Source organism: Dermacentor albipictus, chromosome 1, assembly GCF_038994185.2.
Source record: "Dermacentor albipictus isolate Rhodes 1998 colony chromosome 1, USDA_Dalb.pri_finalv2, whole genome shotgun sequence".
In the NCBI taxonomy this organism is placed as follows: Eukaryota; Metazoa; Arthropoda; class Arachnida; order Ixodida; family Ixodidae; genus Dermacentor; species Dermacentor albipictus.
The window spans coordinates 281,994,688-282,011,761 of record NC_091821.1 but is presented as its reverse complement, the minus strand read 5'-3'; the positions used below and the strand labels follow the sequence as shown (position 1 = coordinate 282,011,761).

Genomic DNA, 17,074 nt, shown 5'->3' with positions numbered 1-17,074 from the left:
TCATCGTGAGATGGGTTCTGCCACAATTTTTTCTTGGTTTCTGTAGTCGTGTATTGACGTGTTCATGTCCCCAATTTCATTGAGAACCACATGGGGAGCAGCTTATATTTGTACCTATGTTTTCAAAAGGAGTCACACCATGGTCTGAACTTTCTGAACCAGAAGGTATTTTTGTTTTGAATGGAATTCGGAGGTGGCAGATCCCAGCAAAGGAGAGCAAGCAGCATGCCGCAACACACAATTCTAAACAATCGAGGGGGGCTACATGTAAGCGTTCCAAAAGAACAAGTTTCATATTTGGCCCCAGCAATGTTTTGTCTTTATGTGATTGCTCATGGCGGCAGCTTGGCGATATTCTGGCTCCATATTTACGCACCTGCAATGTACTGGCTACTTTTCATTTTTTTGGACCTGGCAACCCTGTGGCACAGGACCTGTCATTAGATGGCTGCAGTGTCATAAAATGGAGCCCGATGTAGCCGTCGTAGCACAGGATGGGGCCAGGTGAGTGGCCTCTATGGCAGCACAGGATACGAGTGGCAGCTATCTCAATATCCTAGGGTGATGGCGTAAGCGACCCGCTGCCGTCTCCCAAGCTGGAGACATCATGTGCCACCTTGTATTTCATTTTCACTTTTGCATTCCTCGAGGAATCCTTTGTTCTCGCTCTTCATTTATTATAGGTATTTTTTTCGAACCACATGAACACATGAGACACTTTAAAGGAAAAAGGGAGTCTCACAATATAAAACCACACGAAAAATTCAGGCCCTGCAAGAATGTCGTTTATAGCATGTATGTTGTTAGAGCAATCAGCATGTCGCAACACGCAATTCTAAACAATCAAGGGGGGCTACATGGAAGTGTTCCAAAAGAACAAGTTTCATATTTGGCCCCAGCAATGTTTTTCTTTATGTGATTGCCCATGGCGGCAGCCTTAATACCTTTGTCGGCGCCCAGTGCTGAGCGTAGCTGACGCTGGGGTGCCATGACCCTCTCGAGCACAGGAAACCAGAGGGCCTCCCGCTCGGCTGCACTCAGGAATGGGCAGCTGCGCTGGCACAGCTCCACCACTGCCTGCAGTCGTGTACGTGCCCCTTGCAGCAGCTGCTCTCGCATGGGGCCCTGCTGGGCACATGCCTGCAGCTGCGTGTCCAGGAACTGAACCACGATGGCATTTAGTAAATACATTGCAGGTTTGGCACAAGTAGGGAAACAATATGTGCAACGCTATGAAGAAATATGAAAAAGAGAAAAGAATTTACACAAAATATCTGTGTCTCCAAAATTCAAAGACTAAGTTGAGAGAGGGAGAAAAAAAAAGCACCTTCTGAGTGATACTTTCCAAGCACATGCAGGCAAGTTTTTTGAGGACAAAACTTTCTTGAAATAATTCCACCATTGCAGCTTCTCATGCCATTTGTTCATAAGCATAGCAAAAAGCTTCCTTACACTGTGTCAGGGCATGTAGCTCTGACACAGGACCAGAAGAACTTGTGGTGCCCAAATCCCTGCATACAATGAGAAAACTTATACATGCCGACTAGCATGTCCCTTTGTCTGAGCTACACTCTGTTCTGTGGGGATGCGCGACTCTCACGCGTCCCCTGATATGTTGCTTTCCCGCATAGCTCCCGTCTCCTGTAATCCGGCTTCGCCGCATGGCTTGATGCCCGCGGCAGTCGGTGTGGTTGAAGCGCATCGCGAGAGATGGCACGAGTATGGCTCTGCTAACGCCACCTAACAGCGGTGTTACTCAGCGCGGAAAGGAGAAGGCGCTTCCTCTTTGGCTCGGGCTCGTTAAGCGGCGCAAACGTTCCGCGCATGCGCCGATCCATGCTTCTGCGAGACCACCTTGCTAGGCCTCGTTCGAACACGCCACCGTTCGCGAGAACGACCAGGCGGTGGTGTCCAGCATGGGGCGAACACATTCGCTCGTTATCCAGTCGCGGTGAGTCGGACTTCCGCGATTTGTCGTGCGCCCATCGGCATGTTTTGTGGATAGCAACTCGGCTAGCAGGCATTGGTCTATGAAAGGTGCAATAAATGCCCTTGTGATTGTTTGCACTACTGTGTTGTTATTCCTTTGTCCCAAGAGCACGGGTGAGAATCCCACAGTCCTTATGCAGGTCCTGCCCTCCAGCACGCTTGTGCTCTAGAGATAGGCCTCACATACAAGTCTCTGCTGTTCAAAATGGATGCCCATCCAGCTCATAACCATGCTCACTACTGGCTAGTATATATGATTTAGCACTGTGTAATGCCACATAGCAACTAAGGTAGAGAGCCCAGGTAAATCAAGAAGTTCATAACGAGGCACAAAGAAAGCAGTGTAAACACGGGAGGGCAACCAACAACATGCGCTGGTGTCTCTCGCACACTGTGGGGTTTTCCAGTTCCGTGAAGGTGCTTCTATGAAGCAGAACACATATGCACATGCGCTGGCTTTTTATTTTAGACAGTACAACCCACTTATAACAATATTCGTGAGCCATTATTACAACCGGGTTGTACGAAAAAAGCAGAAGGGAAAAACATCGAAAGATTTTAATTTGGGAGAAAGAAGTACAGTCTGTATAAGTGGAACCCATTTATGCAGAAGTATAAGTGGGTTCCAATTATAGCATTATCACTGTACAAGCAGTGGCGTAGCAACAGGGGGAGCCGGGGGGCCGTGGGCCCCGGGTGCAAGGGGCCAATGGGGGGAGGGGGCGTGTCATATACGTCTGAACACACCCGTCTTTCCACCGGCTACAACAGGGTGGGGGGTGTGACAGAAGACCTATGGGCCCCGGGTGCTAGACGACCTAGCTACGCCACTGCAAGTACTCAGACGAAACAATGAGAAGCTTCAACCATCAACTTTTGTGTCTGGTCTATGGTAAAATAAACTATTTACTACAATATTCCCATGCTGCATTATTGGCTATAACAATTACATGTGCCAAGAGAAAAAAAAATGTGTCTGAGCTGCCATGAGTTGACGGCATTGACGTAAAAGGAAGAGAGGCATGCGTGGGTGTGACAAAGTTGTGCTATGCAGGGCTAAGGTGTGTGGCATGCAAGCAGGTGCGGCATATTACATCTTTTTTTCAGGAATTTGCTTTTTCAAGCCTTGTATTGCCTCACTTGTGTCGGCGTCGGTGTTGCTGTACGAAAAAACTCAAGCCGCATGAAAATAAAAATTGCTTGACAGGCTGCGGATTCGAACTACTGAACTCTGGGTTACGCGACCGTCACGCTAACCGATTCAGCCACTGTCGGTTCACCATACCCACCCTTTGAAGTGGGGAACCAGGCTAAACCCCATGAGCGCGATTTCGTGTGCGACAGCGACGAGCGACGGCTTCGAGCGACGGATTGGGCCGTCGCGTGAACAGATTGCTTGGTCTTGCCGCGCGATCGCTCGGTTCTGCAAATCTAGAATTCGTCGCCCGGAAGTGCTATGAACGACTACCCAATAGCGTGAAGCCTGAACTGGATGTACATAACTCAAGTATTTCCGATTGTCGCACGGAACGAGCAAACGATTAAATTTTTATACGTGCAAGGAAAAAAACCTACTGCAAGACTTTCAGAAATATTTTGTGCTGCTTTTTACAGCAAAACACGTCAACTTAAGTTAATAAAGCATGCGTCACGCTAGTTTCGGCGCCCTCATACCGGCAACACTGGGGAGACGTTGCTCGAAGTCATCGCTCGCATGAGGTACAACTTGTAGGCAATGAGAGAACACAACAGCCATCTCCATCGCGTCGCTTGTCGCTGTCGCGTGCAAGATCGCTTGCATGGGGTTTATATTTTATATGCATGAAGATGTAGACGCAGCCTAAGGCAACGTTACTAGACTAGCTTCAGTTGTAAAACTCCACGCCCGCGCGCTTACAGCCGCTGTCGCCACTTCTGTGACAGCCGTCAGAGGGCAACGCTGTTCCATCGGGCTCCACTGCAGACGCCTCGTCACAGCCTTGAGCTCGTGCGGACGGGTAGTTTGCGCGTGTTTCACGCTCGCTGGCGTTCTCCCTTGTCCGAATATTAGTGATACCATGAGAAAATGGTACCCACCTACAGCAATAAGATTTATCGCGCCAGTTCGTTAATACTGAAAGAAGGGTAAACTGCACGAAAGGAAGAAACGCATACAGCGAAGCGCAGAAGCTGCGTTTCTAAATGTTGTGTGTTTCTTCCTGTCGTCTTAACGTTTCGCGTAGTTTAGGCTCACGAGCCTGAATATCTGGCCAAAGTGCGTGATTGTAGGATGACCGTCCCCACCGAAGCTTCTCACCACGCCAAAGAAGCGCTACAGAAAGAAAGATGAAGTCGGTCTTTGTGCGCACAAGCCACACACACAAAAAAAGTCGGATTTTTCATTCCGTGAAGATGCCTAATCAGCGAAGCTGAACCGTGCGGCCCCTGTGTTTATCACTGGGTTAATCCCGAGTATTCATTAAATTATTACTCAGTTATGAGGTTACACACACAATCGGCTGCGACGGAGAGAACGACGTCACTGACGGTATGCCCGCAGTCCGCAGTTGTCGCTTGCGTTCGATGTCTCGAGTTTGCTAGGCGGCGTAGTTGGCAGCCTTCGCCTGCGATTTGCCGCTTGTGATTCTTCGAAATTAAATTTCTTCAAAAATTAAATATTTCCGTTACGTAAGACTATGAGTGGCTCATACTCCCTTAAGCAAAGGCTCATACCCCCGTAAACGCAGTCTCCCCATTACGACGACAGAAGTGAAGTGAAATTCTACGCTGGAAAGATGAACGGCCACTCAGCCAGCTGTGGAAGACGACGACGAACGCGGGAGCAGTGGCACGAGCGCGTGCCGTTGATTTCGCAGAGAGTTCCCGGTCGGCACAAGGAATCGCTCCGTTTCACGCCGAGCGAAGCGTCGCATTGCTGGGAGCACAGAAAAATTGGTGCGCCGAACTGTTGACATCATTCCGATAGCGGCCTATGCAGCCAGGTACGCAGCACGCCGGCATCATCTGCTGATATTAAGAAACTCGGCGAAGGCTACAGTTCCACGGATGACATACTTGCTGAAATTCGCCGTCAACAACGAACCACAGAATACACCAACGCTGCACCGCGTGCTTAGTCCGGCCCGCCCGCGTAGCCAGCTCATAGAATAAAGAAGATAGCCAGCTAGTGAGTAAGTGAAGCCGGGCGCGACTGCAGCGCCACGAAGGCGCGGGCGGGTGGCGGTTCCGCGCAACGGCGCCGAGTTTTAAAACTGAAGCTAGTCTAGTAACGTTGGCCTAAGGCACACCCAATCACAGGCATCCTCTCCCTCCAGAGGAGGAGGAGGGAAAGGGTGTGCGCGAGTGTTCGCTCGCCTTGCACGCCAACGTTTCCCACCAGTTCAAGCCCAGCAATCAGATGGAGCGGTTTGGTTAGTTCTGCCAAAAAGCAGGCTGTGAAGAAGAAACGGCACTGGGAGTTGGCCGCGTGTTGTGTGTTCGGCCGAAGAACAGGCAGCGTTTCATGAACGCTGCCGAGAACTCGCTCGAGAAAGGGCTCATCGTCAACGTGCCGACCTTGCCGTTAGGGAGCGCGAAGCTGAGGCGTTACGACAATGAAGAGACGCGGATCTCGAGCTTCGCTTGCACCCCTCTTCACAGCAGTGGAAGGGTGGCCATTTTTTTTCGTTTTGTTTGTCATAACTGATAATGGAGCACAGAAAAAGGCAATTTTTTTTACCGTAGGACACACACAAAATTTCACAGTGCCATAACTGCTGATTGGTATATCTGATATATTGGTAAAACCAGTATTATTATAAGTGGGTTCGACTGCACCATTGTTTCTAAAATGCTTAGTTTGCCAAGCCCGGCACCGCAAGCGGCGCTGCTGCGCCGGCATTGAGAGCACCACATGCGGGGCAAAGTTCAATTAGCGGGTGGTACACCTCTCCCATCTCTCGTTCGCACCGCCTTGATTGCCTCTTGCACTGCGCGTGTTTGGGCACGTTTCGTACCACCCGCAGTGTGTGCCTACGTGTGTGTGCGTGGACGTTTTATTGGAAGGACGATGTACAGTATGTTTCATACCTAAGGGAAAACTCAGAGCGCATTGCATCGTGATGCGGCGAGCACTTGAGTCAGGCGGCGGCAGCAACTCGCACAGGTACTTGAGGGGCGGGGTCTTGAACGGCATCGTCTCCTACGGTAGCGCGCGCTGGCCTCATTGTCGGGAAGCGTTCTACTGTCAGTTGCAGTGCGCTGATCTCATCGTCACTGCGTGAAATGAGCTGGTATTTTTTACTAAGCGTTGTGCGACGCCCACTAAAACGCCTCGAAGGTAAGGTATCAATCGTCACTTACAGCACATACATAGACGAGCGACAAAACAAGGATGACGAAGACAAGCGCTGACTTCCAATTGCCCCGCAATTGGAAGTCAGCGCTTGTCTTCATCGTCCTTTTCTTCTCCCTCGTCTATGTATGCGCTGTAAGTGACCATTGATACCATGGAATACCAACTAGTCTGTACCCAAACCTTACTCGAAGGTAAGTTCATCGCTGAAAGGTGCAGGGCAGTCATATACGACATACTGATTCCACACATTCTTGATGGCTCGTTCCTGGAAGGCGACTATATATTCTAACACGATAGGCCGCCGATCCACACTGCTCGTGTTGTGCAAGAACTGCTGGAAGAGTGCGCCGTCACTCTCTTGGTGTGGCCGCCTCAATGCCTGGGCGCCAACATCATTTAAAATTAATGTCTGGGGCTCGTTGAAAGTATTGCTGGTGCACCAGCCCATCTATCAGTCACCCGAGGATAGGCTTCGATCCACCATTGTCAGCGAGTGAAACGTGAACATATCCCTGATCAAGTCACTTTACACTTCACTGCCTTCCAGGATGAGCGCTGTCATCACTGCCGCTAGGGACATGACGAGATACTAACTGAAGTTCGGAGCGTGACGTGTCCAATTCCCCGCCGGTGGGCAGGGTCTGTCTGGTGTAGTGAATGATTGTCGAGAAAAATCAGTTCCAGCTCAATGTCTTAACCTAAAACATTTCTTTAATCATATCCGTTTGTTTCATCGTGTTTGATCCCCATAGCTATCATTGTTGAGTGCTTTGTTTTCCTTTCAAGTCAAATAAAGACTGAGCATATTGCGCGCACATCTTAGTGCGTCTTGTCACTGCTTATTACGGTAGCACACACAATGAAGAAATATATGTGCACGCGCTCAGTACCCCGGTCTTTCGAAACAACAAACTAAGCATGCTGTCAAAAGAAGTTTGTGGAACTCCATTATCGCCAATGAAGGCTGAGAGTTTGGCGTAGCACAACATTTAGTAAAGACTATCAGCTCAGTTCCCGCAGTACCGATGAAATTGGTGAACTGCCAGTAGCACGCTTCCCGACAATGCGGCCAGCGCGCGCTGCCATAGCAGACGACGCAGATCACGACTGCCCCTCAAGCGTCCGCGTCTCTTTGAGTTGCTGTCGCCGCACGACTCCGTTGCCTGCTGCATCGCGATGCAATACGTTCCGAGTTTTCCCCCAAGTGTGAAACAGACTGTACACGCTTCTATTTGCCTTCAAGAAGATTGGTACGCTCAACGATTATTTTTATGGCTGCAATGCAGCGAAAGGGTAGCGTCTGCTTAGCCATGTAAGTGACACTGAGCAGGTAATCGGAAACGACATCGTATGTGCCGCCGAAAAAATCGTCGGCACATACGAGCTAAAGTAATTTTTGCAGTTTCTCACAAAATGTTAGCTACAAATCTGTGGTGTCTCTGATGGCGACAACGGACTTCCATCGACACTGCACAAGTACGACATGCGCACACAACTTCAACTAGTACGTCCCCTACAGTATAGAATAGAGGGAGCAATGTAAATAGCGTGGCCATTTTTTAGCAGTGCTCAAGAGGTGGAAGTTGAAAGTATCAATTAGTAATCATTTCTGCTTCAGCAATGCTGGCGCAACCAAGAAACGGGCGCGTATCGTCCAGTAACTCGATCGATCGGTGCAGTGGTAATGCAAGAATGAACTCTGGTCATGTTCAATGCATCATGCACATATTCAATTTCTCGGCACGCGTGAACTTTGGCCACTGCTAGCGCATATAACAAAAGTGGTTTCCATTCTCGGGCAGCACACACACAAACGAAACACGAGAAAGAAGACAGGACAAGCGCTGGTCGAACAACTGAAAGTTTTTGTATGAATAAAAGGATTATATACCGAGTAATTATTAAATTCATGTGGGTTACATATAAAAACCGTCATACACTCAGGAGTGATTGATGAACGAGCTCACTTTGTTTGCCATTTGTTTACTTCGTTTGGCGCACCGCACTAATCCATGTCTGTCATCTGCTTTTTTCGTACCATTTTTCTTGTACATGGGCAGAATTTCACTAGTGGCATCAACCATTTCGTGTTTACACTGCTGTCGTGACAGTTAACAACACAAAAATAATTTCCGGTCATCCGAAGAGGCGCCGTCGCAAACAAGAAAAGTTTCGCGTGCAGCGCGAACTGAACGCATTGCGCGATCTTGAAGGGAAGCGGCAGCGGAGGCCTACACCCGTTGGTGATGAAATCGTGATGAAATATCCCACTCCATATCGGTGGCACAAAGGCTTCTCAAGTTCAACCGGGCTGTTTATCATAATGTCTGTAGTGTCATTGAAGATCTGCCACATGCTTTTAAAGGATTGACTGGTGGTTCGAGCTGTGCTTAAAATGACATACAGTATGCCAACGAATAGCTAACGACCAGGCCAGTGCTGTAAAACGCTTCATGAATCATGAATGCACAGTTGCAGTTGCAGTTACAAATGACATGCTCGAGTTATCAGCTGAGAGGCATTAAGCCAGTCCTACCATTTCATTCCGCTCATTCAGAACTTGTAAAACGTGCAGTAGTGACACTGTGTTTTAACAATTCTCTGATGAAGTCGTGTGACCACAAAATGGAAGCCAGTTTCAAAGAGCAGGCCAAGCGTCTGGCAGATTCTGGTTACCCGATGCGTATGCTAACTTCTGTCGCAGAGGGCTTAAGCAAGAAGTGCAAAAACGCGTCGAATGCAAGCAGTACCAATGCTAGAGCGAAGAAAGTTGCTGTGGTACCATACATTCATTGCATTTCACATACTCTCAGAAGAATAGCGGCGAAATCGGGAGTAGACGTGGTTTTCTCTGCCCCTCAGCGTCTACAGAAGCTATGCAAACAGGTTAACACAGAGAATAACAAAGGCACTCATGTTCTACCCAACATCGCAAACAATTTGTAACCTGTACTCATAACGTTGTCTATGCCATCCCACTTTCATGCGGAAGAACGTATATTGGTCAAACCGGCAGATGCATCAACGAGAGATTAAAAGAGCATCAATATAACGTCACTAAGGTAATCTCAGGTCATTTGGGTATTCACTGCCGAGATTGTTCCTGCAAGCCCATGTTTGAAAGCACTTCCATTCTGTATAAGGCTCAAAGCAGGATGACGAGGGAGATTGTAGAGGCCTACAAGATAGCAAAATTAGATCAAAAGTGCGTAAGCAAGCCTTCGTTGTCACTATCAGACAAGGAGATACGATTCCTTGGTTTATCTTTGTGACCATTGTAGTACATGTTTTTTTCCCTTGCCTTGCACACATGTTCGGTTCAACGAAATGCACCACTCAATGTTCTTTCTTGCTGTTACGTTTGTTTCCGCTCGCATGGTATATATTTATCGATGCGTGCGAAAATAAAATTTATAGTTGAAAGTGAAGCGCTGTGTCTGTGTATCTGTTTCTTTCTTCGTCCTCGTCCAGTCACGCTTATACACACCAACATGGACCCATTCTAAAGCTGCCTACAAAACCTCTTGGGTACATTGATCCGCTGTGTGCCATTTGGACATGTGTCTATACCTGTAGCGCTGTCGATTGATGCATTCAGTTATGGTTGACCCAATATGCAGTGATGCCAAGGTCCAGAAATCAGCTGTTCGAGTGATAGAACAGGCTGCAGTAAGTTCGTCTTGGTCTGAACTTGTTCGCATTGAACACACCCTAACACTCACCACGGTGGCTGGAGCACTTTCGCCAGTCCAGAGTGTTCAACAAAGGCTGACTAGCAGAAATTAAGCTTTCTTGCTGCTGTCCTGAGCTACACAGGCCTGTTTTTTGTAGGCGAGTCTTGCTGCATTGCATGGTGACGCTCCGACTATACGAAAACACCTTTTTGTCATATAAGGCAGCAAACATGTCTAGGGTTACTAACTTCAACCCTGGAGTTTATGTTAAATATAAACTTTCCCACAAGATGAGTTCATTGAATGAGTGCTTTATTCATCCCAGTCAGTTCGGGTATGGATGCCAGACAAGAAGCTACAAAAGAGCAGCTTGAGGACGTTTGGGGTCCAGAAAACAAGTGAAAGCATGCAGGCATCATTTATGTCAGCAGGCAATGACCCTCTCATTCATGGTTGTGCCTTGCTGAAAACTGGCAGAAATGCCAGTGACATAAGTAAGTAACGAGTTCGTAGTCCCTTTAATGCAGGACAAGCATCTTAGGCACCACAGGAAAAAAATATCTAGCTAGTGCTGTCTCATACAGTTTACTTTAGTTTTTTGTTTGCACCCTGTCGAGTTCCACCACAGTTTCGCAAAAGAACACCCCGTTCACCATTGTTTCGCAAAATATGCTACACCAAGACCAGCAAAGCCAAGTTTGGCATTGCTAACTGAGTAGCATGGTGATGAAAATGATGAGCAGTAAGTTCCGGTGATGCTGCTGTGTGCGACGAGTGATGCACATGCTCTATACTACTGAATAGAACATTTCAGTAGACAAGCCGATTTGCTACACGCTTACTGTTGGTGAGGCAATAAAGCTTTGGTGCTATTTAAGTCATGCTAAAGCAAGGATGAAGCGCACAGATGCAGCACGTACGTCGCACGAGGCTTCTGGAAGTTGGCTTTGTCAATTCCAAGGAAGATGTTGCGTGCATTGTCCGTATGGTTCATTTCTAGGTACTTTAACACTTGCATTCCACGAAAGCGCTTTGAAGGGTATGTTACTAACTGCCACTACCCTTAGCATATCACTGGTCTTTTGTTAACAGCAGAGTCTGGCTTTTCTAGCAGAGTGTTGGTGAAGCAATAAAACTTTGGTTTGTGCTAGTTGATTCACACCAAGGAATCTGTGCAGTAGGCACTTGGGTACCTGCATTCTTCAAAAGCACTTTGAAAGTTATCAACCTCTAGTATTAGCCCCTGTAACATATTTTTGTTGTAGCCATATAAGGTTGGGTTTCATGTCTCATGTCCTTTGATGTTTATCTTCCCCGCACTGTTCTCACATCTCCTGACATTCAGCTTCCCCATATACATATAACATAGATTGTGGAAGTCTGTGTTGTAGTATGCAGCTGCGTCGAGAGATGGCCCAAGTGTTCTGATGCAAGCCCCACCTGGGGGATATCGTGGGCACAAAACTTCCTCTTATTTGGCTTCATGTCGTTGCTCTTCAAGCCCTAGGAAGTTCAGCTTTGGAGAGCAACGTCGGTGAACACAATCACTTCGACGTGCTTCCATTCACAGGATTCTAAATGACTTTCGACTATACCACTAGAGAAAAATTTGAGGGTGGTGAATGGGATTCATGTGATAGTGATGACTTAGCATCAGCTTTCCCCAATTTTTCCCCTTTTGTGCATTCCTGTTTTGTGTGCAATAATATAAGACATGCTAGATTCTTCATCACATAGCCTCGGCTATCTTTTGTCGACGCTCTTGTACAAGATCACTCGTACCACTTGTAGAATGCGCGAGGCCTATCATTATCTTTAACTGTACAGCACACGGACACAAATGCAGCCAGTAACGCGACTATCTGAACACGTGACACGTGCTCAGACTTGCCCGGGAGCAAAGTGTATCTACTGACGGCCGAGCACCACCTGCATGGGCCACATTCCAGCGTGCTGTGCCCCCACCCCCTCATCTTGTTCATTGGATCCATACCTGGCGGCTCCCCCGAGTTTGGAGAAGATGACATATGATGCGCACTTTCTCCCCTCTCCTCTCTTTTTATCTAAAGATTCGATTGTTGGGCAAGTTGGTTTTCCATAGCTCAACAAGTAAATTAGTGCAATAAAGACCACAGACACAAAAAAGGTGGATGTCAGGTGCTTCCTCCCCTTCCACCAGCATCTGTTTCTTCTCCCCTCTTTTGTAATACAGAAGTTGAAAGACAGGTTTTCATTCACATGAGCACTCTAATGCTAACGCAATAATAACTGAAAGGTTGGTGTGCATTCATAGCCATGCCGGGGCAGTGTGACATAAGACATACAAAAGATGAAAAACAAAAGATGTCCTTTCCATTCCTTTGTCTCTCATACATCGCATTACTCAGGCATAGCTATGAATCGTTTGAGTGCCCTGGATGGGTGAACATTTGCTAGGTTGCATGGCGAGTTGAACTTTGATTACTCAGTATGCTCATTAGGAACTATCCCTTGTATTGCCGAAATTGTATAGGAGGAGGGATGTTCATACAACTGTGTTCTTCGTTCCATAGGAGATTTGATGCTCCACAAGCTTGATTACTCTAGAAGAGGCTACCTACATGAGCAGCACAAAGAATTAGGCAGAAACCGACCATACTCAATTGCTACAAAAGCTATCAGCAAAAATGTACTACTTAAGGCAAGTTTATGCTTCTACACTTCCTCCCCCTTTCCTCCTACATGCGAAGTGAAAAATAACCGTTTACTATTTCCCCTTAACTAACTAACAAAAAAACTCATTGTTTCTCCTTCTCGCATGTTGCAATGTAAAAAAAAAATTCACATAGCATTTTTGTCATCAGCCAGAAATAATTACCAGTTAAAACTTTTTTTTTCAATTTCAATATTGCCACAAGAGGCCTTGAATCAGACCACATCTGCTGCAATAACACTATTGAACCATACCCTTTGGGATGAAATTTTTGTAGGCCAAAAGCATTTAAGTTCTTTGTCTTTACCGGCTAGGAAAATCAAGGAGGGTAAGCTTACCTGCAGCAGTATGGTCAGAGCTCCTTGAACATCACCAGTCTTCTCCAGCAGATAAGCTGTGGCATCTAGGACATTGTGCCTATGGCATATCTGTAAAGACAAACTCACTCCGATATAGAGTCATAGCGTCCTTTCCTGTCAAGAATGCTGTCACACTGATAATGCGCATGTCATTCATGGCCGGAAAGTACTGAGCGCACAGCGTTAAAGAAGTGAAAGGTGCACAAGATATGCAAATATTATTGTGGGACAAGATAAGCCCCAAAGGGTGCAAAAGTTTTCAAGAGTGTAGCCTGCTCAAGCTTATCAAAGGAACCCGTATGGGTTTCCTTTGTAGCAATTGCTACAATTGGGTGGATGTCTCATTTTCCCTTTATTAATGCTGCATGAACCACCGACGCCGTACAATATGTTTCCGGTGCTCTCCGTTAGGGTACAGTGCATGCGCACTTGGAGCATGCAAAAGGTGGATTGCTATCACAATAGAAGTACTTGATTCCATTCAACAGAAATTCTACTGATAAAAATATTTTCTAGGCCTTCATATACTAGAACTGAGCTGTAATCAGTGCGGGCATACTAATTTGGGGCTCCCTTTAAGAGTAGACTGTGCTGTGACACTAATTCGTCGGCAGTGTTAATTTGACACTGCATGTGTAAAAGGGTCACCGCCACCTCCACTCGCCATTTCACACTAAGTTGGTAAAGCTCTTCGTGCACTCCGAGTAATGCGGCTTAAAATGCATGCATTTTGGTCGGGACCGGAAGAAATTTCAAAGTGATACTTCGAGTAAAGCGATTTCGTTATAATGAGGGATTACTGTACAATGGTCAAGATAAGGGATATTGTAGCATGGGAATTGTCTGAAGCATGAACCTGAGAAGGAATTGGAGAGATAGTTTCAATCTTCCAGCAGACAATGCACACAATACTGTCGGATGCAGCAGTAACAGGTGGGAGACAGAGGTCCTCACAGGTAGCTGCAGTTAGGAAGACAAGAAAAGCGGTGAGTAATGCGATGGCTTCTGACTTCTTCGAAGCGGTGGCATTCAACAATGATGTGCTGCATTGTCGAAGAGCTCGCGGGAGGTGGTGCGAAGAGGTAGCTGCGGGGCCACGGTTTACTTAGGTTGACTAGCCATGCATCTCGGGAGCAGCAGCTACTGCGGCCGCTCAAGTCAAGTGCACTAGCGTGTTCTTTTCTGGCGCTACATGCATGTGAACCGTCCTCTTCTTCATCGACTCTGGAAGCAATAGTCGCACCGCTACAGGGCCCCCCTCCTAGGGTGAAACCTGACTGAAACATGTTCAAAAGGTGCATGACAAGGCACACTGTCTTGTGCAAGTGACACAGGGCGCATTGTCTTGTGCATTAAGAATGTCCTCTTGTGTTGTCGATGTCTGCGCGCCCAGTTTGGTGCAACTCGGCAAGCAGAGTTGAGATGCATTGGCCGGTTCTTGGCGCGTGCCAAGAGTTCAGGACGTTGAGGTGAACAACGCCGAAGACAGTGTCGTCCAACGGCATGCAATGGTGGCAGTGTGTTCGTAGTGTCATTGGTAGTGGCAGTCGATGGTAGTGTCCGATTCCGCAATCTGTGAGATATGTACCAGGCTGCACCAGCAGCATAGGTGGTGAGCGAGAAGCAGCAAAAGTGATGTTGTGGTGCGAAATCACAACCTGCTGCAGGTTCTCGTAGATGCCCGGGCCTGGTAGAAGGCGGAGCTCCGAAAGAAAACCGTCCGGCAGCTTGTGACTTGCATGGAGATAACAAAAGTGTTGGTCACTCACGTTACTGACGTAGAAGTGATTCTCAAGCTGAAGAAATCAGATGGCAGAGCTGCTCCTGCCAAACTTCGGTAGACCATGCATCTGCGGAAGGTGCGAGCACAGACCACGAAAAGGCTTGCCTGTTGCTGCCTGTGGTAAAATCTCAAATGACGATAGCATCAGGGTTGCGGTGGTCGCTAAAGACGTTGTAAAGTTATGCTTGTAGCATCGCCATGCTTGTGAGAGTGAAATCTGCGCCTAGTGGAGCCTGTGGGAGAGTCTCTGAATCGGTGATAAGTGAGGTGCCCCAGAACGAAAAGCGGATAGCTTGTTGGAATGTTAAACGAAGGAGAGCGGCGGGCAGTAGAGTAGCCGAAAGTGCTTACGTTTGGCCCAGTGAATTCCTTGGAAAGAGTCGTCACGCAAGTGCCTTTGAGCTGGGGATGAGGCTCATGGACCAAGTAGAGATTTGATGCTGGGCTGGCGCATGCTGATGATCGGCACAGGTGGACGTAGGCAATGTGGGACGACAAGACAAGGAATGACACGATGGTTCAAATGGTGAGAGATGTTGTGACTGAGCGCTTGAGGTCGCGTAGTTAGCGAGGATGGCTGCCTGCAAGTCCTCATAAAGTTGGGGCCGGAGGGGTGGCAGCTGGAGCCTGGAACACAGCTGGAGCCTGGAACCTTGTTGAGACGGAAGTGGCTGTCCAGCTGGATGAACCAGATGTCTGGCATGTCGATGTAGAACTCCCGCACACCCTACAACCTCAGGACATCTGCCGGACTGTGTGAGACAACGTCAACTTCACCTTGGTAAAGTCGGTGCATTGACGCTGGCATGGCTGGGCTCGGTCGTCTGGGTCACCAATTTGTGGGAGGCAGCGCAAAGAGGTAGCTGCCATGGCCACGGTTTATTTAGGCCCTTGAGTGGCAGCTACCGCAGCTGCTCAGGTCGAGTATGCTAGCGTGTTGTTTTCTTGCACTACATGCACGTGAAATGTCCTCTTCTTCACCGGCTCTGGAGGTGATAGTCGCGCCACTACAAGTTCTTAAATATGAGATGAGTAGACGTGTCATCTGCAATTCCTTTGAGGATGTGTGCGACCTTCCCAGCTTCTGGCATCTTATTGTTAACCTTGTAACAAAGTGCAAGCACGTCCTGAATGTATGTCATATTTGCGCCTAGTGTGCAAGTCTGATCTCGGCATGCAAGGGCTTTCTGTGCGGCCTACAGGCTTGTCGAACAAATCCTTGAACTTTTGTTCACACACATCCCTGCTGCGGTGTTCCTCCTTGGGGCTCTCAAACGAGATGTATGCTGTTCCCGGGAGGCAAAATATCAGGTCAGCTAGCATGACAGTCTGGTTCCAGTAGTTGCTGGTGCTCACATATTGGTACAGTTGAAAGCAATCTTAATCGGTGTTGTCGGTGCTGGAAAAGGTTCCTGGGTTGTGCAGTTGTGCCAGGATGACTGGGGGCATAGGTGGCGACGTGTCCCAAGCATTCTCGCCTTCAGCTGTCATTGCAGATGCATCCAAATAGCACCCACTGCGTAAATCCGTATCCCCTCTTGAAGAATGCACAACCTCCACCAAAATGTTAAGAGGAAGGCAATTTACAACACATTCAGCTGCATATGCATACAAAATAAAAGACAGTCCGCCCAAAATCAGCAAGTGTCATCTTCTGTACTGTACTCAGCTGCGTTTCTGGTAGTGCTTCGTAACAATAACGGCAGTACTTAATTTGTGGGTTGCTCTGTGGCGATGCGTGACTCTCACGCGTCTCCTGATAGTTGTTTTCCCGCTTAGCTCCCGTCTCCTGTAATCAGGCTTCACCGCATAGCTTAAGGTGGCCGTCGGTGTACTTGCAGGGCAGTACGTGATATGGCACGAGTGTTGCGCTGCTAGCACCACCTAACGGCAACGTTACTTGGGCACAAAAAGGAGAAGGCTCTTCCTCTTTGGCTCAGGATCAGCAAGTGGCGCGGATGTTCTGCGCGTGCGCCGATCCATGCTTCTGCGAAACCATAAAGTTTCTCACTATATTACCTAGAGAAAAATCTGGAGCTGCTGCGCTGTGGTATGCATGGGAATACTGGTATATTGTGACTTCAGATTGGCATCGCTCTCGGAGAGCCAGGCAAGCACCGTTCTGTCTGTCACAATGATTAATTTTCTACTAAAACAGCACGTAAAAAGCTGTTTTGGCTTTATTATTACACAAAAACATGTTTTGTTTAACAATGAGAACTCGTTATTGCATGTACAATT

General features: G+C 47.7%; 1 protein-coding gene across 4 annotated transcripts in view; it reads right to left on the bottom strand.

The window, feature by feature from the left end:
- The window catches only part of Vps8 (vacuolar protein sorting 8), a 962,017-nt gene that overhangs the window by 152,049 nt on the left and 792,894 nt on the right, over positions 1-17,074 (bottom strand). For all 4 annotated transcript variants that reach the window (XM_070531351.1, XM_070531354.1, XM_070531353.1 and 1 more), the window contains 2 exons: positions 13,030-13,119; positions 945-1,161 (listed from right to left, as the gene is read on the bottom strand). In XM_070531351.1, the coding sequence (XP_070387452.1) occupies positions 945-1,161; positions 13,030-13,119 (307 nt within the window). The remainder of the gene's footprint in view (positions 1-944; positions 1,162-13,029; positions 13,120-17,074) is intronic.